Below are 22584 nucleotides of genomic sequence, written 5' to 3'. Positions count from 1 at the left end.
TTTTCCCAAATCCGAGTGGAATCGTTGTTATGTCCATGGCATCCACACTCTTATTCCCAAGACTCGTGTCCACGTTCTCTGAATCACTGGGAATATTTCCTTTCAGTCATTCAGAATCCCCGCAGCATACAAGGCACTGTGCTTGGTGCTGTGGACAGTGAAAAGGGAGAAGGAAGGGACTCTTGGTTTGATAGGAAAATTAGGTATTTAGAGAAATAACGAGGCAGAATGGAGATGGACACAAAATGGCAGAGAGAGGGTTTTCAGGATATTCAGCTGCAGGAAGCATTCAAGGATCTTAAGGGAAAAGTAGAATTTGGTCGGCTTTTCAAACATGGGGCAAGAGCTGGGCTGATGGAGAGGTGTGGGACAGGCAGTCTGGAGGCAAGGAAAGTCACTGCATGAAAATATGAGTCCCCAGAGCAGAAAAGGCAGGGGAGCGTGGGGAAAAACTGGGTGGGCCAGTTTGTCAGAAGTTGAGTTCATGCAGAAGAGCTCGGGTGGAATTGAATTAGGGCGCTTTGAATGCCATCTGAGTTTTGGACTTAATTCTGTTGGCAACAGGGAGCTGAGAAGACACTGAGCATGACCTTGCTAACACAGCCACACCCCAGTTGGTGGTTCAGACTGGAAGCAAGTATTTGGGCCATTTTTTCCCCCTTCCATTCTGTTTTGCTTTTCTGCTCATCAGAAAGAATTAACTCCCAGACCAGTCCACACAAGTATGTTTCTTAAGGAATGCTGCTGTCTGCTGCTCTTCAACTACTTTCTTAGTCACTCTTGAAATCCATCCCACACAACTGGCTGCTGCCTGACAGTGTTTGTTATCACTGACACCCCAGAATCATGTCATGCTTGCTGTTGGGTGCGTGTTGACAGCTCTTTGGAGGAAAAAATGTGCTTGTAGCGGTCTCTCTCTCCCTCCCTCCCTCTCTCTCTCTCTCTCTGTCGGCTGTCAGAACTGCTCAGCTTAGTGGTCCTTAGAGGAAAAGTAGTTCCAACCCACAAAAGAAAGAGACTCTCTCAAACCTAAGAGCTTGATTCAGGGGGGTAAACACCAACTTCCCTGAAATGCTCAGTCCCTAGACCAGTTCAATAAATGCAAGTCATAGAAACTGAAGTCATAGATTTGACTTTAGCCTGATCCAAGTTCCCCTGTGAAAGTGGCAGATTCTGTTTTAGGCAGATGTACGTCTCAGCCGTTTGGGGAAAACGTTGCTGGAGGACGGCAGTAAGACCCCCGGCTGCTGCGTCTCTGGCAGGAATTCGGCTGATTTCATCCCCTCCTCCTTTGCACGACAAGCTTTTCTTCGGATAGTTGGGTCAATGAAATGAACCGAAGCAGTAAGGCCTCCTTTGATGGAGACGCAAAGTTAAAAGGCCCCGACATTCCTCTGAGTGAAGTCCTGGAAACCACAAGCTGGATGAAGACAATTGCTCAGGAGAGGCCGCTGACTGAGCCACAGGGCAGAGTCCCAGCCCTGCCAGAAGGATGCATTTGGATTTTGCTAAAACGCACTCAAAGCACAATGCATCATTACCTGGGGTGGGTGAGGGAATTCAGGATAAAATGTCTGGGACTTGTCAGGGGAAGGAAAAGGGGATAAAGGGAAATTAAATAGTACTTTATTATATTATCTCCAGCTGGTTAACAAAACAAATAGCTGCTAATAGACCCAAAGAACAAGGAAGATTCTCAGAAAACTGTGCAAACACTGTCAGTGGCTGAAGACCTGGAGGAACTCAGATTTAATCAAAACACCTATCCCCAATCTTAAGTCAGGTTGTCAAAAGGAACGTCTTAAACTTTGGCTCTATGTTTAACTTTGAAAGTCAAAGACTCACAAAATCCCCAGTTTTGGGATCTTGGAGGGGAAGTTGAAGAGTCCCAAACTCAATTCGCTTTGCAAAACTCTTTAATTAAAAAAATTAATTTCATGGCTGGCACCGAGTCACCACCTACTGGCCAGAGAGGAAATTACAAGTATTATAAACCGTACCTGGTCACACCCACCATGCTACCGAAACAGCCAGACCAAGGGAAAAGAGGTATTAACGACTTAGGGTGGGTAGCAATAAACACTGCACGGCACTGTGGTTAGCATACAGAAAGGAGTCAGTCTTCCCCCGGCCACGAGGGACCCACGGAGGGAAATTAGGACGGATACCAGAGAATGACCAATGTCTACACTTCCCAGGAGCTTCCGTGTGGCTTTCCCCCAGATCTCCACTAAAAGTAGGACGACTAGGGCCTCGAATCCCCGCTTCACGCCCGCATTAATCAACCTACAAAGATGGAGAGAACAGGGAGCTGGAACAGGCAGCAGCAGCTTGAACTTGTCTTTCACCCGCTGGGGAAACAGCGTTGGATTGATTTGGTCCCTTGTTCTCATGACCTTCAACATGCTGTTAACACCAACGCCCCCAAACTACAAGTGGCTTCCTTCAGATCTGTTGGCTGCAAAGCGTGGAAGCAGTGAGATCCCCTGAACTGATTTATTTCCTCTTGCCTCCACCGGGGTGTGCACCCGGTGGTCCTAGGACATGAACACTTAGGATGTGAAGGACTGGTAAAACTCAGCTTTATTAAGGTTTAAACAGGTTTAAATGCTACTGCACATTAAACACGTACGGACCGGAGCAGCTCAGTGGCGTTGCCCGGCATCACTCAGGCTGACACGCCGCTGGGTGGAGGGGTCGCCTAGGGGTCTGGGTCCGGTGGGGCCTCCCACGCTAAGGTCTGCAGATCACACACCCCCTTTATTTCTCCTAAGTCCTTCCCTTCAAATTAGGATGAGCTGTCCTGGAGGAAATAACACAGCTGGACTTATAAACCGAAGAATATTCAGGGACCAAGACTGGTGGTTTCCTGTGACGAAGGAAACCCTGAAATCCTCCAGGACCTGGGAGAGAAGTCGTTCTGGTGTTCCAGGGTCCACCGGCAGAGCTGTCTCCCTACCACGGCAGGTGGGTGTGTAGCACCCAGAAATCCAGGACCAAGTCTGGAGTGATGGAGGATGAGACACTTCGGGGTGTACATGGCACAATTTATCCCAGGGAGAACCACAAAGCGACATAATTCTGCAGCAAAAACAAGTCCAGCAAGTAGGAAGATAAAACTAGGGGGGGAAATTGCTGAAGTATCTGGAACCAGGGCTTTAGACAAAGACTGTAGGGTTTGCAGAGCACAAGGTGTTTTTCTCAATGCATGAAACAGAGCAAATATTACTCCTTCAACTATCATTTAAAAAACCTGTCTTTTGTATCAATAATTAAAGGGGTAACGAGCATTCTGAACTGGAATTTCAGCTACTTGTTGGGAAGGCCTGAGGGGCTCCTTCAGCTGCCATGTTTTTCAAACTGCGCGATACACGAGCAACATAGCCCACCTTCCGACAGCATCCGGTGTGTTCAAAGATTTAGGGGATTTTGTCTTAAAACAAAAATGGGCTGGAAGATGTGTATTGGGAATAAATATACTACCTGGTAGAGAACAGAAGAGACTCAGGAAACTCCTGGGAGGCTCCCAGGACTGACTTGGCCTCAGTGGTAAGCTTCCTGTTCACCTGGGGTTACTGATGGAGACACATTTCCAATGGGAGGCTCCGGTTGCAGGACCAGTCCCGCACTGACAACCCTGGGTCCCAGGGCTGGGACCCCTCCACGAGGAATGAGGGGGCCATCCACGCTCCACTACTGTGCTGCACAAAACCTGGCCACCCCAGGGGGATGCAGTCGGCATCTCTGAAAACTCTCCTCAGGGAGCAGGGAAAGGGTTGGAGAAGTGGAGTCACTGGGATTGTCTGGGGTCAGGGAAAGAGGCATTTCGGGCAACCAGTGCTGGGCAGGGGGCGGGTCACTTCATGGGAGGTGACAGACCAAGTGCTAATGGCAAGTGGCGGTCAGCATCTGAAACCTGGTCGGACACCACTGTCATCTTTAAGGGAAAACCAGGTTCTCCTGGCGTTTTCCATGTCAGTAGTGGACTTGAGTGTGGGGAGTTCCCAGCTCATTTCTAGAAGTACAGATGTTTATGTGTGAGTGAAAGCAGAGGAGTTAAAAAGAAGCTACCTCGCCTCTGTTCTCTGCCCCCCTCCTGCCCGTGGGGCTGGCGGGCTCCTCTCCGCCCCCACTTGAGGGCGTCCACACACCTGGGGCTCCCCTCAGAGCAGAGCCTTCCCTGCCCCTTCCTCGGGGAACATTCGTTTTCCTTCCAAGCTTGCTCTCTGTCTAATCTTTCTTTCCACCTTAAAAACAAAAACAAAGAAGTCTTTCCTTGGCTTTGGAGAATTAAAGCCAAGCGAGCAACAAATGCTAGTCTTCCTCCAGGGACCATGCTCAGGATGGTTTGGTATGGAGTCAGGACGGTCCCTCCATTGCACACCTGTGCCCTGCTGCCGGCTTGTCCAGTTCTGTCCTGGCCTCTCCGGCGACCCCTTTCTCCCTGCATCTGTTCCGTGGCACTGAAGGCTGAGGAAAAACAGGAGTGGGTGGGGCCAGAAGGGGCACTGACCTAGGAGACGAGCTGATTGCTTTTGCTTTTAGATAAGGAAGAAATGAAAAAGTGTTCATGACTGTTTCCTCGGCCAAACTCTGCCTTCAGGTTCGGACTTGGAACTTTCCGGCTTTGGTCATGTACTTTATGCCCTTAAAGGGTTTGTACTTTTCTCCATACATATCCAGACGATTCACTTTGAGTCCTGGAAGGAAGGAGGAATAAGACACAGGCATTATTCAAAAGAAGCAGGCGTAAATATACGCATGACTGAGACCTGATGTTGTACGCCAGAAACTGACACACTGTAACTGACTATACTCACTCAAAAAAAAAGAAAGGAAGAAGCAGGTGGGCAGAACCATGCAGGTTCCTTTCAAATCAAAGAGACTGATGGCCCAGAGCAGGCTGAGACAGTGAGCCAGAAAATACGTGCCCTGATTTCTGTCACTTACAAGAAGCCGCCAGTCTTCATTCTTGGTGGAAACCTGTTCCAACAAAAAAGCTATCCTTTTGGGAGACTGGCTCCTGGTGGGAAGGGCAGAAAGTTCTCTGCAGGCTGAAATGAGGGTAAGAGAAAAAATAAAACCCCTCCCTCCACATCTTCCTCAAGCTGATGGGGCTGAATTCATGAATCAATAACAAAGTTAATGAACTCAGAATCAAATGAAGTAGAACTGGATGAATAAATTAATGATGGAAAATGATGGATTAATAGATGAACGCCTCCTCAGTTTTCTCAGCATACTAAGAAAAGAACATTTTATACTGTACAGAGCGCTTAAAGCTTATCAAGCGTCGTAAGGTGAAAGAGTTGACCGTCCAAGTGAATTCTGATCCCTTAAATTAGACCAGGCCTGTTGGTGAAGAAAACCAGCACCTTTGTATACAGCTGAAGTCACCTCCTATCCATCTTAAAGGGTCATTCTAAGGATTAGGTAAGAAAATAGATGACAAGAGCCTAAAACAGTGCCGGGCACACAGTGCACACCCAGCAAGTGGTAACTACTATTCCTCTTACTGCAGCAGGTACAGACCTCAGGAGACCGACTTAGATCAGCCCAGGGGTTCCAAATGGTAACAGAAATGTGAAATCTTCTGAAACTGGGGGAAAGGTAGGGAAGTCTTCTTTTCAGTGATCAGCTGAGAATGCGGATACAGCCTCATATTGAAAGCGCTGGGAGCCCCAAGTTCACCACCCCAGGGGTACTCCACAGCGGCCTGCGAACACCTCTGTCTATCAATATGATTTCCTTCTGGTTTGTGTCTTGGACACTTTTATTCACATCACTCAGGCCAGCCTCAAAGTAAGGATTATAAACTTGCCCAGAAATGTGCCAGGAAAGATTTTACTAAAGATTACGTATCAAGGAATGAAAGCAAACTTTGGAGACAGGGGACCCCCCACCCCCACCCCGGGAGGCCTTCTGACGTCAGTGCCTTCAAGGCCCCCAAGACTGGAGGCCACTTACCGGAAATGGCCAACTGCTGGATCTTAAACTGCAGGTTAATTGTGGGGTTCTCGTCTGGTTTGGAAGCTCCGGCCTGAAGACTCATGGTCCCCTTCAAACTTGGTAGCTTTTGGGGATTGATTTTTCCTACATCCCAAGACAGCATCTCCAAAGAAACGGGAAAGGACAAGTTACAGTGGAATCTTTATCCGAGGTGCCTGAGCTCAGGCCTCTGTTCACAGTAGCACAAGCTGCCTTTGCAGCATTTTCCAGCAGAGGACACTATTGTTACCATATATTATTTTGAGGAGAAAACAATGCCCCTTGATCAGTCTCCCCTTTCCTTATATTTACCACATCAGCAACTCCAGCCTCCTGCTCAGTCTCCTACCTTGGTGACAGGGTCAAACGTGTGTGTCCCCTGAGACGGAGTGAGGCTCATGTTCAGGACCCCTTTGGGCATCTGGCTGGTGACAGTCACGCCCTCTATGGTCTTCCCCATGGTCTGCTTAGGGCCCACCGTTATTTCAAAGCGTCCCAGGGAACTACTGTCCCGGAAACTGATGCTGTGTTTGACATACACTGGAATTGCCACCAGACTGGAAAAGAGAGAGACAAAAGGCCCCGTGTCATTAACGTACCGGAAAAGTGGCAACATTTGCCTTTTTTTTTTCCCCCTGCTGGGAACTTTCCCTCCCTTCCCTACTACCTGTCTTACAAAGTAAGCACAAGAAAAAAAAAAAACAGACACCTTTTTTTCTTTTTGTAAAGCTAAGATGCTGTCTAGTAAGTAAACTAACTCTTCCAATGATTTCAATAATATCAACAAAACCAGGGGGAGGGCAGAGCTCAGTGGTGGCATGCATAACTAGCATGCATGAGGTCCTGGGTACAATCCCTAATACCTCCATTAAAAAAAATTTTTTTTAATAAATAAATAGACCTAGTCCCCCTCCCCAAACAAACAAACAAAACCCCAAACCAGAGAGTATACTCAGTGTCCTCTGAGGAAGGCATGCCACACAAAAATGAGGGGTCACCTTTGTTTTCCTTTGTGACATGCGACCAATGACTTTTTGTACTTGGGGGAGTCAGACGCACACCTCCTGGACCTTTCACAATTTCTTGAGTGTGCTTTTACCCAGAGAGTCTGATCCTTACAAAAACCCTAAGAGGTAGAGTAGGTCCTCACGGTTTGACAGAAGAGGAAATCGCGAAATCACAGAATAATCCTAATGTCATAACGGTTCTCAGCATCTGGTGAGTACTTCCTGTGTGCCTGCTGGTACTACCCTACATGTTTTCCATTATTTCATTTTAACCCTCCAGGAAGAATGCAGTGGGCACTGCTCCTGTCCTGATGATATGAATACTGATGCCCTGACACTTAACTGAGGTTGACTGAGGGCCCAAGGTCATGTAGCCTAAGTACTGCAGGTGCGGCTTAAGCATGAGCAGTCTGATGCCAGAGCCTGTGCTCTTAAGCGCCCAGGTATTTCCTTAAACCATTTATTTTGAGGCTTCGGTGGCTGTGAGCTCTCCTGGCGCTGTTTCATCTGCACACCGTTCACTCTACATCTTCCACTTAAAGCCCTCAGTCTCCACATTAACAGGATGTCCGAGACCAAAGATCACTAAATTTTACGATTTTTCATAGCATAATTTGTTGCTTTTTGGGGGGTTGGAGGGATTGAATACAGACAGGTAGGTGTTCTCAGATTCCAATTTGAGAAAATAAATGTTCTTATTTAGGCATATGATAATAACAAAAATAACAAAAGCAAACTGAATGAGAACGCACTTTGGGTTAAGCATTATTCAGATTCTTATTTAATCCTCATAACCGGGTACTTTCATCATTTTTGACTTATCGACAAGCAGACAGACGCGGAAAGACGCAACCCGCCCGAGGTCACCCGATTAGTCAGGACAGAGGCTGGAATTAGAGCCCACGTCACCCCAGAGCCTGAGTCCCCCATCACTACGGATACTGTTTCTGCGCACGCGCAGGCACAAGCGCATGCGCACGCGCGCTGAGCCCCGAGGACCACTTACTTCTGGGCGCTGACGTGGTAGGAGAGCAGGCGGAAGTTCCCGTCCGGCGGGATGAAGGAGAGGATGCGCTCGGACTCCCAGCGCTTGAAGCGGACACAGGGATGGAAGCTGACGTCGTCCAGCAGCCTGGGGTTCTGGGGTGACAGGCAGCAGTTAAAACACCCGTGTTCCTCTCGGGCAAGTAAGCGAGCTGCTGTTTCCCTTAACACAGATTCTGCGGCTGCTTCTAGAAAAGTCCAGCCTGACGCCAGCTGGGTGGCCGTCCTTGCTGACTTCCCCCGGTTTATCCTCTTCTCGCCCCTCGGCCTTTTGGGAAGCATTTGATTTCCCATACCCAGAACTGACCCTCTGGCCCGGGGTCTTACCATGAAGGAGAGCGTCAGGTCGGGCATCCCGGTCAGCTTGACGCAGGCATCAATCACCCCCTGGATCTCCGCGGTGATAGTGGAACCTGGGCCGAGGAAGACGGAAGGAAGGTAAACCCCTCCCCGTCCTTACCAACTACCGTATTTCCTCCCTCCCTCCTCCTTGGACTTTTTCTTTTCCTCCCCGACTTATTTCCTTTCTTCATCCTTCACTCCCCTGTTTTCTTTCTCCTTCCCTTCTGTCCCTCCATCCAAATCATCGGCCCAATCCAGCTGTCCATCCTTTGAAACGTTTCTCAGCTGCACATCCAGTAGGAGACACGCTGATGCAGTAGTGGGGGTAAGAGAGCCGTGAGGTGGGTACCAGCCTAAAGCAGTTTTCCATCTAGTACCAGAATCGAAAAGAACATCACTGTATCAGAAGACTGAATATGGATCAGAAACCGCTCTCCCTCAGGACCCCCAGGGGCCTAGCCGCCCAATGGGTGGGATCTTTTGGTCTTTACTAGCAGGTTCTCCCTGCCACAAGGCCTGCTACCCCCTTAATCCTGCTTTTCTCGCCTTCTCCCTCCTGCCTCCTGCAGGTTTCCCTCTGAACAGTCTGTACAGGTCCACACCTTTTCATGGTTCTGAACTTTTCCCACGAACCTGCCAGTCTCCTCGGGTCACTGGACCTACTTCCTAAGGCTGCAATGTTCACTGCTGGCCAATTACTTCCTCAGCTTTTCACCAGGTCAGCCTCACTCTTGCCAGTAGAACAGCTCCACTGGGACGTCACCTAGGCACTTCAAACTCTACGTGCCAAAAAGTGAGTCTGTTCTTTGTTCCTGGACCTGCTCCAACGTACCTTTCCTTCATGAGACTGTCCACCCCATTGCCTCGGCCAGAAGCACAGATGTATTCTTGACAATGACCACCTCCTCGGCACCCACATCCCAACAAGGACCCATTCCCATCTTTCCTGTGACTTGGGTCCTTCCGTATCTCTGTCCCTCTCCATCCTCACCACATCTGTATCCCGTCCTGGACTCCTTGACAGCCTCCCGCCTCCCCGGCCCCCAGGCTGCCCCACCCAAGCTGTGCTGCCCATGGAGGCCAGACGGCCAGTCCTAAATGACAAATCTCTGCAAGTCACTCCTCATCTAAAAACTCTTCAGTTGCTCCAAATGGTGCTCCTGAAAGTGGCACACGAGACCCTTCACGGTCTGGCCAGCTAGGGCTTTTGGGGTTTTGCTTTTTCACTTTTTCATTGAGGTAGAACTCCGAGTGAAATGCATGAACCTTCAATGCGCAGCTCAGCGGAGTTTTACATATGTACACACCTGGGCAGACACCACCCACATCAAGACGTGGACCCCTTTCAGCTTCCCAGCACGGCCCCTCCTGCCCATCCAAGTTCATCTGCGTCCCTAAAATTTGACTTCTGTTACCTTAGATAAAGTTGCACCTGTTTTTGAGGGGAGGACAGAGCTCAGTGGTAGAGTTCATGCTTATTTCCTGGGTTCAATCCCCAGTCCCTCCATTAAAAAACAAAAACTCCATCACCCCACATAATTAGTTTTTGTTTGTTTTGTGGTGAGAGCACTTAAGTTCTATCCTCTTAGCAATTTCAAGTGTACAGTACACATGTGAGGTGGGAGATATGTGAATTTAAGCAGGTGAGGGGAATCCCTTCAGAGTGCACATGTACAGCAAGCCACCATCATGTCCACTTTTAATATCTTACAAGTTTGTCAATTACACCTCAGTAATTTTGGGGGGAAAAGTATACAACTGTAGTCTCTGTGCTGTATATTAAACCTCCAGAACTTACTCATCTTGCGTAACTGAAACTCTGTACCCTTTGAACAACATCTCCACACTTCTCTCTCCCCTCCTCCTAGCTCACTGCCACTCTACCCTCTGCTTCTATGAGTTTGACGCTTTTAGATTCCACATATAAGTGAAATTGTGCCTGTTTCCATGTCTTGCCTATTGCAAATAATGCTGCAATGAACATGGGAGCGCATATATCTCTTCAAGATCCTAATTTCATTTCCTTTGGATAAATACCCAGAAGTGGGAATGCTGGATCAGAAGGTAGTTTCAATTTTCTGAGGCACCTCCATACTGTTTTCCACAGTGGCTGGGCCAACTTACACCCCCACCAACAGTACACCAGGGTTCCCTTTCCTCCGCGTCGTTGCCAACATTGATTATCTTCCGTCTTTTTGATGTGAGGGGTGAGGTGATGTCTCACTGTGCTTTTGATTTGCTTTGCCCTGATGACTGGTGACGCTGAGCACCTTCTCATATACCTGTTGGCCATTTGTGTGTCTTTTTTTTTTTTTTTTTAATATGTCTATTTGGATCTTTTCCCCACTTTTTAGTCAGGTTATTTGGTTTTTTGTTATTGAGTTGTATGAGTTCCTTGTGTATTTTGGATATTAACCCTTTACCAGATACATGGTTTGCAAATATGTTCTCTCATTCGTAGGTTTTCACTCTGTTGATTGATTCCTTTGCTGTACAGAAGCTTTTCAGTTTGACACAATCTCATTAGTCTGCCCATGGAGGCCAGACGGCCAGTCCTAAACGACAAATCTCAAGTCACTCCTCATCTAAAAACTCTTCAGTTGCTCCAAATGGTGCTCCTGAAAGTGGCACACGAGACCCTTCACGGTCTGGCCAGCTAGGGCTTTTGGGGTTTTGCATTAGTCTGTTTTTCCTTTTGTTGCCTTTGTTTTTGGTGTCATATCCGAAAAAGTCATTTCCAGAACCCATGTCTAGAATCTTCTTCCCTGTGTTTTCCACTAGTAGTTTTATGGTTCCAGGTTTTACATTTAAGTCTTTACTCCATTTTGGGTTGATTTTCATATGTGGTGAGAGATAAGGGGCCAGTCTTATTCCTCCACGTGTGACTGTCCAGTTTTCCCAACACCATTTACTGAAGAGACTAGCCTTTCCCCGCTATGTTCTTGGCACTCTTGTTGAAGATCAGTTGACTATAAATATATGCATTTAATTCTAAGCTTTCTATTCTGTTTCACGGGTGTATGTCTGTTTTACTATTATTATTTTTTAATGGAGGGACTGGGGATTGAACCCAGGACCTTGTGCATGCTAAGCAAGCACTCTACCACTGAGCTATGCCCTCCCCCAGTGTATGTCTGTTTTTATGTCTGTTTTATAGTTTTGATTACTGTAATTTTGTAATCTGTTTTGAAATGTAGAATTGTGAAGTCTCTCGCTTTGTTCTTGCTTTGGCTATTTGGGGTCTTTTGTGGTTCCATACGAATTTTAGGGTTTTTTTTGCCTCTTTCTATAAAGAATACCATTGAGATTTTGATGTGGAGCGCATCTGGGGTTTTGATGGGGATAGATTGCTTTGAATATTATGACCATTTAACAATATTAATTCTTCCAATCCCTGAAGACAGCAGGCAGTTCCATTCATCTGTTCTCCCTTAATTTTCTTGATCAGTGTTTTGTAATTTTCCGTATATAAATCTCTTTGGTTAAGTTTATTCCTAAGTATTTTATTCTTTCTATTGCTATTGTAAATGAGACTGTTTCCTTAGTTTCCTTTTTGCATAGTTCGTTGTTTGGGTAGACATGCCACTGATTTCTGCATGCTGATTTTGTATCCTACAACTTGACTGAATTGTTTATTAGCTGTAACAGTTTTTTGTGGGTGTCTTTAGGAGTTTCTACATGTATGACTATGTCATCTGTCTCATAATATTTCAGTTCATTCCCAGGACACAGTGCTTGGCACCAAGTCAAAATGAATGACCATGAATGGGGGATAATTCTGATACTAGCAGATACCATCTGAAAGGGGCCTCTCTCTGTTTTCATAGCTCTGTCAATGGGTCAGAGGCACCCACCTGACTTATCAATGATGGCATCAATCTCTTCAATCACATCAAAATAGGCCTCGTTGTTGGTGTATTTCACCCCGGTCCGTCGCCAAGGCACCACTGACAGCTGCCCAGTGGGAAGCTGGTCCCCCACGTTGGTGCTTCCTGAGACAGAGAATATTTGACAATTAGAGGGAACCAGTGATCTCATGACCACAGAACACTTCCCTACAAGTCTCTATGCATCCACTATTCGTGCACTTAGTTGAAGAATTTTTTTTAAAAAAAGACTAGAGTTTTCCCAACTTTTATCTTGGTCACAAAGTCTGTTTTAAAGCTTGACGCCATCTGGTCTGCCTCCTCAAGCAGAATAAAGCTTTAAAAAGGTTACCTGAGAAACAGATATCATATTTTGGTTTTGAAAGTAACCTGAACTTGGTCTCTCAAATTCCACAATAGCCTGCAGCTTAAATAATGTATTGGCTTTCAGTAGGGATGGTAATCTACATATTGATGTAAAAGTTTCATGGGTAGAAACTGTATTCTAGTTTGAGGTGGCTCTTAGGCAGATGTATGCCAGTTCTTAAAGTGTATACATCAACATGGTCTCTCTCATACCAATACTGAAACTTAGGAAAAGAATATAAATCGGATCATTCCCTGTCTATAAGCACTGAAAATTGATTCCTTGACTTGTTTATCCCCCACAGGCATCAAAAATACTTTTTTTTTAATTCAAAAGTTCTATACTGAAGTTCTGAAATAGAAAAACTAATTTAAAATCTATTTTCTTTGTCTGTAACCTGGATCTTTTTAATCTAAAGAAAGAAATGTTTAACACATGCACATAGCGTGTTTACAGAACATTTCACCTATTCGAAAGTGGTTCTCAGGTATCTTTTCTAGACTTCAGTGAGATTCAGGACACTGACTTCATAGCATAAATGATTCAGGCACTAACAAAGTTTTTAAGGTTTAAATGAGCCCAGAATATTGAAAATTTGTTTTCTTATAAAGAGGCGGTATGAAAAGAATGCAAAAAAATTTTTTAGTTTAAAAAAATAAGAAAACTATTAAAAATTTTACAATAAGAGACTATAAAAAAAGAGGCAGTAGGTATTAAAACATATCATCAAGCTATAATAATTAAAGCAGTATGGTAACAAGGCAGAAGAGCCTAAAAACAAACCAAAAATCCAATGACTTAGTACAAGGTAAAAATATTTTAAAATAGGGGGAAAGGATAAAGTATTCAATAAATGGTGCTAGGGAAACTGACTGACAATTTTGGAGAAAAAACATACAGCCTTATCTTATATTGTATACCAAGATAATTCCAAATGGATTAAAGAATTAAATCTAAAAATAAAACCATAAAAGAACTAGAAGGAACTATACTTTTAAAAAAAGAAGACCTTCCCTTCTTTGAGATCAAAAAGACATTCTCCAATATTTTCTTCTAACAATTTTGAAGTTTGTTTGTGTGTGTTTAACTCTTGATCCAACTGGAATTTATTTTGTGTATAGAATGAGCAGGGGAACTTCATTTCTCTTCTGTATCAAAACTGACTGTCCCAGTACAATATATTTAACAACTGGCCTGGGGTCCACTGATTTGGCATCTGAGCACATTTATCTATACCAAGTTCCTATAAAAGCAAGTGTCTCTTTCTGGACTTTCTATTTTATCCCAATCATTGTTTGTCTATTTATTAATACTATATTTTAAAAATATTTTAAAATTACTGAAACTTCATAATATATCTTGAATCTGATAGGACACATTTTTTTCTCTTGTTTTTAAAAAAAATTTTTTTTCCTCAAAACTGTCCCAGTTCTTCTATCTATTCTATTAAGTTTTGTCTTATGCATTATATGAACTTAATATGCCTTGATATTTGACAGGGCAGATTCTTCCAACCCCTTTGTAATTATTTGTCAGAATTATCCTGGCCATACCTACATATTTGTACTTTTTAAAATGTATTTTTCAATCAGTTTGTCAAATTCCATGAAAACCCTTGTAAACACTGTACATTAAGCAAGACCCCAAACATAAAACCTTAATGAAGCAGGATGATTAATTTGCCAAAATCAAAAATGTTAAACGTGGCTAACCACCACCTGGAAACAATGTTCAGTGACAAGGAGCAGGTTGGGAGAAAAAATCCACACAGAATGTTCAAAACATAAAAAGAACTACAAACCATCGTGTGCATTTCCAGTACATGTGTCAGTTTAATATCCTTAAGTGAAAAGAATTCTCTTAAATTTAAATTATTATTGTAAATTATATTAAAAAATGAAAAAAGAAAAAAACATTTCAACAACCAAAAAATGGGCAAAGGACCCAAAAGAGGGAAAACAGGCAATAAACACTTGAACGGGTTTTAACTTCCTTAGTAATAAAAAAAAGTGTGTAAATAGTAAGTATCAAACTGCCAAAGGCTTTAAAAAACTACTAAGAATAGGGCTGACTAGGGCGCACAGGCATTGCTCCCGAAAGTGTAAATTGGTGCAACTTTTCCGAGGGGCAGCTGGGCACAACGCACTGAAGTCCTTAAAATGCGGACGCCCTCTTATCCAGTACTTCCATCGCCAGTACTGAAGAGAAATCATTCTAGGTGTGCACAAAGATCTCGGTAGAAGAATGCGAATTCCTTGTTATTTAAAAGAACAAAAAATCAGAAACATTATAAACAGGGACAGAGTAGATAACTATGGCAGAAAATTGTAACGTCATTGAAAACGAGGCAGGTGAATATTTATCGTAATGGGATAACGTTCACAAAACATTCATAAAAGGTAAGTTTAAAAATATACAAGAGGAATTCGAAAATTGAACCTCTTGGGGAGTGATGGAAAGGTTAGCTGTCTTGATTGTGGTGGTGATTTCATGGGTGTATGTAGCTATCAGAATTCACACACACATATACACACATACACATACACACATACATATACACACACAAGAGTTGTTTAAAAAACTATCCATCCATCCATAATCTGTCTAAATAGAGAAGACAAAAAAATATATACACCAGTATGTTAAAAATGTGGCGGGATTATGAGTTATTCTCATGTTCTTTGTGCTTTTCTGTATTTCTGACATTCCTACAATAACCATGGGCTGTAATTAGAAAGAAAACGATTTTAAAAGGAGAACAGTTCATTCTGTCATTGAAATCAGGGTATTTTCTATATAACAGAAAAGTATTTCAGGTTATCCTCACAAGACTATGAAGAGCAAGATGAGAGCACTTGGACATTTGAGGTTCCCAAAGACAAGCACTCAAAACAGCACACGACACCGGACTAAGCCCCACCCAAGATGCCATCGGCCTTCGGTGGGCGCCCCCTCCGTACCTGTGATGGTGTTGACAACGGTGCGAAGGATAGTGGGAGGCTTTATCAGTTCCTTGAGGATGTTCGACTCCGTAGCCAATGGAAATCCATTGTCAAGCATTTCTTCCAGTACCTCATAAACCACCACCACATTGTCTTTTATCACTGGCTCCGAACAGACTCCAAAATAATCCTGATGAAAACACAGTATGTATACAGATTTATCACTGAGATTGTAGTGAGTGAAGGAATGTTCCCAGAGAGTAGGGATCTGGTCCTGTCCACGCGTCTCCTCTGTTTCTGGGATATTCTTCTCTAGTCAGTGAAGGAGGCGGCAGCACAGTCCCCCAGGCAGCCCAGTTCGGTAGAATGAACACTGGCCTGGGTTATAGTACTAGTGTCATTAATGACTCCTTTCATACTCTAGAGGAAGCCATTTAATCTCTTTGGGCGTTTCTTCAACTAATAAAATAGAAAGAATATAAAACTGAATCTAGACTATCATATGTGCCATGAATATGAATTTGAAAGAATTATGCAAAATGATACCTGATATGATACAGATTGGCCTGAAAATCTTTTTAGCCCTTATTTTTATGCTGTTTCTTAATATTTACGCAGCAAATAAGATTTGAGAGGGAAATGAAATGAGGGGGGTGAGCTGGCACACCAGGAAACCTCTCTGGATCATTCCTACAAGATGCCAGGCTTCTCATAACAGTTTGTTCTTTTACTAACAAAGGTTAAACTTAGATACTAAATTATCTAGATTGTGGAAAAAGCACTGGAATCCAAGTCAGAAGGCCTAGGTAATAATCTTTTGTTTTTAATTGAAGTATTGTTGATTTACAATGTTATGTTAGTTTCTGGTGTACAGCATAGTGATTCAGTCATATTTATGTTTTTATATATTAATATATATGATACATATATATATTCTTTTTCATATTCTTTCTCATTATAGGTTATAAGATATTGAATATAGTTCCCTGTGCTGTACAGTAGGTCCTTGTTGTTTGTCTGTTTTATATATAGTAGTTTGTATCTGCTAATCCCAAACTCCTAATTTATCCCTCACTGACCTTTTCCCTTTGGTAACTATAAGTTTGTTTTCTATGTCTGTGAGTCTGTCTCTGTCTTGTAAATAAATTCATTTGTCTCATTTTTTTTAGATTCTACATATAAATGATAACCATGTGATATTTGTCTTTCTCTGTCTGACTTACTTCACTTAGTATGATCGTCTCTAGGTCCATCCATGTTGCTGCAAGGCCTGGGTAATAATCTTAATTGTCACTTACTAGATTAAGTCATGCTAACTAATTTGGGTCTTGATTTCTCTAATAGTAGAATCAGGATAATACCACTGGGTGCAGGGGGTTGTAAAAACTAAACATGATGGATTAAATGAGAATTGTATGTAGAGAACAAACTTATGGTTACCGGGGGGGGGGGGGGTAAAGTGGGTGGGAAGGGATAAATTGAGAATTTGAAATTGTTCACCTCTTGGGGAGTGATGGAAATGTTAGCTATCATGTTTGTGGGTTGTGACGGTGGTTTCATTAGTGCATATATCTATCAAAAAATTTTTTTAAATTAAAATGAAAAAACGAGTATGTGTGCAAGTGCTTTGTAAACTATATAGCACAACATAAACTGAGATGCATGATGATGAAATGATGTGGAGAAATGCTTGTTGCCGCTCCGTGCCCTTCCCAGCAGCGTCAGCACGCCTCCTGCTGGGCCTCTCAGATGAATCATCCACTGAAGGAGATTCTCCCCCTTTTGAGAAAGCTCATTCTATTCATGGACAGCGCCACTTATTAGAAAGTTCTTTCTCTTGCTAAACTGACATTGGCATCCTAGATCTGCCTTCCAGAACAAGTTTATGTAGCAGCCTCTCAGTTATCTGAAGACAAGGACAAGGTTTGACTTCAATTTTCCTTCTCAGGGCCGAACTCCCTGTTTGTTCCTCCCACTGTTCATGCTTTGGTAGGGTTCTAGACTGTTTCCTTGCCTTGCCATTTCTTTGAATATGCTCTAATTTTGCAAGAGTCTCCTCAAATTATGATACCCAAAACTGAACACAGACTCTGGATATGATCTAAATTACATCAGATGATCTCAATGATCAGAGATATTCCAATACTCAGGAGCACTTAGGAACCAGGACTGTGTTTCTAAAACAAACAAAAAAATTTCTTCTTAAAGAAAAGGAGGAGGTGGGAGGGTGTAGCTCAGCGATAGAGTGCATGCTTAGCATGCATGAGGTCCTGGGTTCAGTCCCCAGTATTTCCATTAAAAAAAATAATAATTAAATAAAAAAATAAACCTAGTTACCCCCTCTCAAAAAAAAAAAAGAGGATTGAAGGGGGAAAAGTTGCACATTTCCTTCTCAAGAGTGATTTTATTTTGAAAATAAAACACCTCACTCAATTTTATAAATCAGCAGTTGGAAGGAGACTCGTGAGTGTGGCAAAGGTTGACGGCAAAGTGTGTGCAATTCATTCTACATCTGGAACCCTTCTGTCACAGTCCAGCACTGGAGGACTAATGCAGGCCAAGGACACCCAACAGATAAGACATTACCATCAGGATGCGACCATTTACTTCTAACAAACTCTTCAAAAATGTCAAGCTCTATATAATCCAGCAATCCCACTCCTGGGCATATATCCAGAGGGAACCTTAATTCAAAAAGACACATGCCCCCCAATGTTCATAGCAGCACTATTTACAATAGCCGAGACATGGAATCAACCTAAATGTCCATCGGCAGATGACTGGATGAAGAAGCTGTGGTATATTTATACAATGGAATACTACTCAGTCATAAAAAGAATAAAATAATGCCATTTGCAGCAACATGGATGGACCTGGAGATCGTCATTCTAAGTGAAGTAAGCCAGAAAGAGAAAAATACCATATGATATTACTCATAAGTGGAACAGAAAGAAAAAAAAAAGACAAATGAACTTATTTACAAAACAGAAACAGATTCACAGACATAGAAAACAAACTTACAGTTAACAGGGAAGGAAGAGGGTGGAAAGAGATAAATTGGGAGGTCAAGATTTGAAGATACTAATGTATATAAAATAGATAAACAACAAGTTTATACTGTATAGCACAGGGAACTATATTCAATATCTTGTAACTTATAGTGAAGAATATGAAAACGAATATATGTGTGTTCCTATATGACTGAAGTATTGTGCTGTACACCGGAAACTGACACAACATTGTAAACTGACTAGACTTCAATAAAAAATATATTTTTAAAAACATCAAGCTCTAAAGTCCTAGACTTCCAAACTAGCTGCTTCACTGTTTTCCCCAGTTCCTCTGTGGTTTCAACTAAATGAAACACCTTTTCTCACTTCCTTCTTGTAAGAAGTTACATAGTATCACTATGGAGTTCTCAAGCAGATGTGGAGTTTCGCCAAGGAGACCGTTAAGTCAGAGCCGGGTTGAGCATCGTATGTGGGACTCAGAAGAAGAGCCGTCAAAGATCTAAACTGCTGGGTCCTTCTCCTTCCAGTTCCTCCAAGGACTGGGGTTTAGAGTTCTCAGGTTTTCACTCTGCAGAGGAACCAGCACGCCACTGGAATCCCAGAACGCCACTGGAATCCCAGAACAATACTACCAGAAAGAATTTGGGGGGAAAATTTGTTTAAATATATTTAAATTCTTTGGGGATGAAAGCTGTTCTAAACGTGTGATCTACACCCAAGGGCAAATGAAAGGACTCTTTGACTTGCTTTTTAATTTATCATAATGTCTGAGTCCTCATTCTCTCCTTCTCCAGTCCCACAATTTCTGTATTCATGTGACTAATTTCCTACCTCACATGATGCAGAAGTTAAACCAAAGGGCCCCTGATTCTCCTTTATTACCGACTTACGCAAATAACCACAAAAGTTAGAAGCTGAGCGACTCACTGAGGATTCACTGTCTGGGTCCAGGGTCTGGGCAAGCCTAGAATCCTGTGTTATAAAGGGTGCTGACATCCTATTATAACAGACTCCCCCCTCCCCAAGAGCTTCCAGTCTATTCCTGAAAGAACTCAAAATGAAAACTGTATCTTGTAAAATGTGTCACTTAAATTCTCACGGGAGCAGAAGATTTTCTAATCTTAAATTTGCAACAAGAGCCCATCACTGGTACTCAAATGCTGTGGATAGGCACCCCAAATCCAGGATGAAGTATAGATTCACCAATGACCCCTGCCAGGAAGAGTGAAACAAGCATTATTTAGCTTTTTCTACCTAAAAATATATGTCTTTACACACTCACCACTTTTTGATGCGACTCAAAACAATGTTAACAACGGTTAACATCAAGTCCACCACAAATAAATCTAAACTCCTCAGATTTGTGAATAAAAAGACAATTCCAATATCTAGAACTGAAATGACTGTATACAATCATACCAAGTAGGGTGGCTTTCTCGGGCAATAGGTTCAAAAGTCTACAATTTGTCATTTTAGAAATGCAGCCAATTCTGTTTATTGAATAAACAGAAACAAGAGTCTTGTCAGGTGGGAGAGGAAGTAAGCCATGTCAGAGTTTTGATTTTTGGCAAAGTTCCTTAACTGAGGCTGAATACAAGGGAAACAGAACCATAAAACCGCTCTGTCACCTACAGGCATGCGCCCCTCACATCCACGCACCTGAAAGGTGTCCACCACTCGGTGGAGAAACTCAATCACGAAGAGGGGCGGGACCTCCGTCTGGACCACAGCCACAAAGAAGATCTTGTGCCGGTACACACTTAAGAGATAGTGATGAGGAGTGGGGATGACAGGTGGGACGTTTTCCGCCTCCGTCGCTCGCTCCTGCGCCTCGAAAAAGTAATCACAAACAGAACGGCTGACCACACTTTTCCAGTGTTTCTCTAGGAAAATATCTCCGGAGGAGTTGATCAAGAAAAGGCTATGAATCATGATGGAGACCGTCAGTGAGAGAGGAGAGTCTTTTTCGGTCCGAAAGCCTCAGGACTCTCCAAATTTTCAACTCTAGAAACAAGAGATGCTGTGGTCAGTTCCACTCTCCCCAAACACCCTCCCCACATGTCCAGCATCCCAGTCTTCTTACCCACCTTTCAAGGATAGACTCAAGTCTTCCGCTCCTGCAGGAGCCTGAATTACCCCGCCCTAGAATTCATAAGGACTCTTACCAGCCATCTCCTTTGTCAATCAGTCAGAGACTGCCCCGTTATCATTACCACTGCCTGAATCATATCCAGTTTAAATTCAGCTTAATTTTTGGGTGCCTATTTTTTAAACTGGACTGGAAGCTCCTTGAGAAAAAAAAAGACCATGCCTTCTGTTTTTTGTTGCCTCAGGGCACAGTGCCACCTTGTATACAAGAGGACTTCAAAGAACACTGATGAGTTTCATTTATCTGGCACTAACTCTCTCTCACACACACACACACACACACACACACACACACACGAAGAAATGTTTAAAATTGTGCAGTGTCATAGGGTAGCCATCAGCCAAATGGGGCCACTGAGCACTTAACATGTGGCTGATCCAAACTGAGATGCACTGTGAATATGACATACATCAGATTTTGAAGACTTTGTATGAAAAAAAGAATTTAAAATAGCTTACCAATAACTTAGTATTAACTTAATTAATCAATAATATTAACTTAATAAGGATTATATTTAATATTGATATTTTTATATCAGGTAAATAACATATATGCAAATTAATTTAACCTGTTTTGTTTTTTTTTTAATATGGTTACTAGAAGATGTAAAATTACATAGTAGGTGGGTCACTGCATAGCTGGGTCCTCATTCTTTCCTTCTTCTCGAGGCCCGCAATCCTTCACGGAACAGGGATGTCGTGGTCTTTATTCATTCAGATCCCGTTCTCTACGTACTTGTTATGCACAAGGCTGGATGCCTTTTTTAAAAAATCCATCTGGGGGATCCTACGGTGCCCCTAGTTCTCAGTCCCCAGAATCAGGCGGCCGCGCTGAAACGCAGCTGTGGCCGTCCCGTGAACTGGCCCAGGTGGTCACACCGCAGAGGCCTGCTGTACCAGGTGGCGCAGGACGAGCTTAATCCCTCTGCCCGCGAGGGAGGGAGGGGGCGGCGAGAAGCCACGCTGTCCCGGCGCAGAGGCGGCTGCCAAAGAGGGTTATTTTTGTGCAGGTCGCAGCCCAACCGCCTGCAAGCCAGTGAGGATGGAGGCCGCTCGGGGCGGAGGTGGCCGGGGGCGGACTGAGGTGTGCTCACAATCCAGGGCGGAAAAGGGTCACCAGCCTGCGCACCTGCGTCGCCATGGCAACAGTGTCCTCTCCTCCCCCAGCCCTCGGGCCGGAGCTGGCCACCTCCCCAGCCCGGGACTGAGCCCCTCACCTCTCCCCGCAGCATCCTGCAGCTCAGAGGGTCCCTCCGGCGGCATCCCATGACCTTGTCCCGGCCCCGCTCGCCCCCAGCCCCGGCCCCGGCCCCGCGCGCCCAGCCCCACCCCGGCCCCGGCTCTCCTCACCCGTCTTGCTCTTCGCAGCGCCCACCTTTCGGCCGCGAGGACAGGCCCCGCCCCCGGTCGCCCCTCCCCGGGAGCACCAGCTGCCGCTCGCCCGCTGATTGGCCGGCCCGCGGGACTCGCGCCAGCGTCGCCCGCGACGGGAGGCCTAGAGGCCGCTGATTGGACGTCGGTGAACAGCTCCTCCCCTCTGATTGATCGCTGTTCGCGGCTCACCCTGCTCTCGGCCTCGAGCCTCCAATTGGCCCTTGTTCAGGCTTCCATAATCTCCGATTGGTGCAGCTCTGGGGTTCTGAGCCCTTATTGGCTGTCGTGAACAGCGAGCGGACGCCTGGCTTCTAATCACCCAGTCACAAAGGGCTCGTGCAGCTGCGCTGCCACCTGCGTACCGTGGAATGCGCCTCGAAGAGGATGCGAAAAAGTGTGTTTTCCAGGGCACGATTTATCGAATAGCATGTCATAGATGATAAGTCATGAGCAGTGATACCTACTCTCCATTAGCTAAGTGCATTTTTAAAAAGA

At 44.2% G+C, this 22584-nt stretch overlaps 1 protein-coding gene across 4 annotated transcripts; it reads right to left on the bottom strand.

The window, feature by feature from the left end:
* Positions 1-2560: 2560 nt before the first annotated feature.
* AP3M2 (adaptor related protein complex 3 subunit mu 2) lies at positions 2561-22179 on the bottom strand. 4 transcript variants are annotated; one of them, XR_012502379.1, is made up of 10 exons: positions 22066-22179; positions 20227-20571; positions 15575-15746; positions 12236-12373; positions 8367-8452; positions 8002-8135; positions 6338-6545; positions 5968-6112; positions 4152-4700; positions 2561-4015 (listed from the first exon to the last, which is right to left on the bottom strand). XR_012502379.1 is itself a non-coding variant. In XM_074353377.1 (9 exons), exons 2-9 carry the CDS (start codon positions 20497-20499, stop codon positions 4600-4602), a joined length of 1257 nt encoding a protein of 418 aa, XP_074209478.1. In that variant the 5' UTR covers positions 20500-20571; positions 22066-22179; the 3' UTR covers positions 2561-4599. The 4 variants fall into 4 exon arrangements, 3 of the variants coding, with proteins under 3 accessions (XP_074209478.1, XP_010956211.1, XP_074209479.1); XM_074353377.1 differs by having other exon boundaries at positions 2561-4700; XM_010957909.3 differs by lacking the exon at positions 22066-22179 and adding an exon at positions 21933-22056 and having other exon boundaries at positions 2561-4700.
* Positions 22180-22584: the final 405 nt, after the last annotated feature.

This window comes from Camelus bactrianus, chromosome 26, assembly GCF_048773025.1.
Source record: "Camelus bactrianus isolate YW-2024 breed Bactrian camel chromosome 26, ASM4877302v1, whole genome shotgun sequence".
In the NCBI taxonomy this organism is placed as follows: domain Eukaryota; kingdom Metazoa; phylum Chordata; class Mammalia; order Artiodactyla; family Camelidae; genus Camelus; species Camelus bactrianus.
Note: the sequence above shows the minus strand (reverse complement) of the source record. Positions and strands in the feature narration are given on the sequence as shown.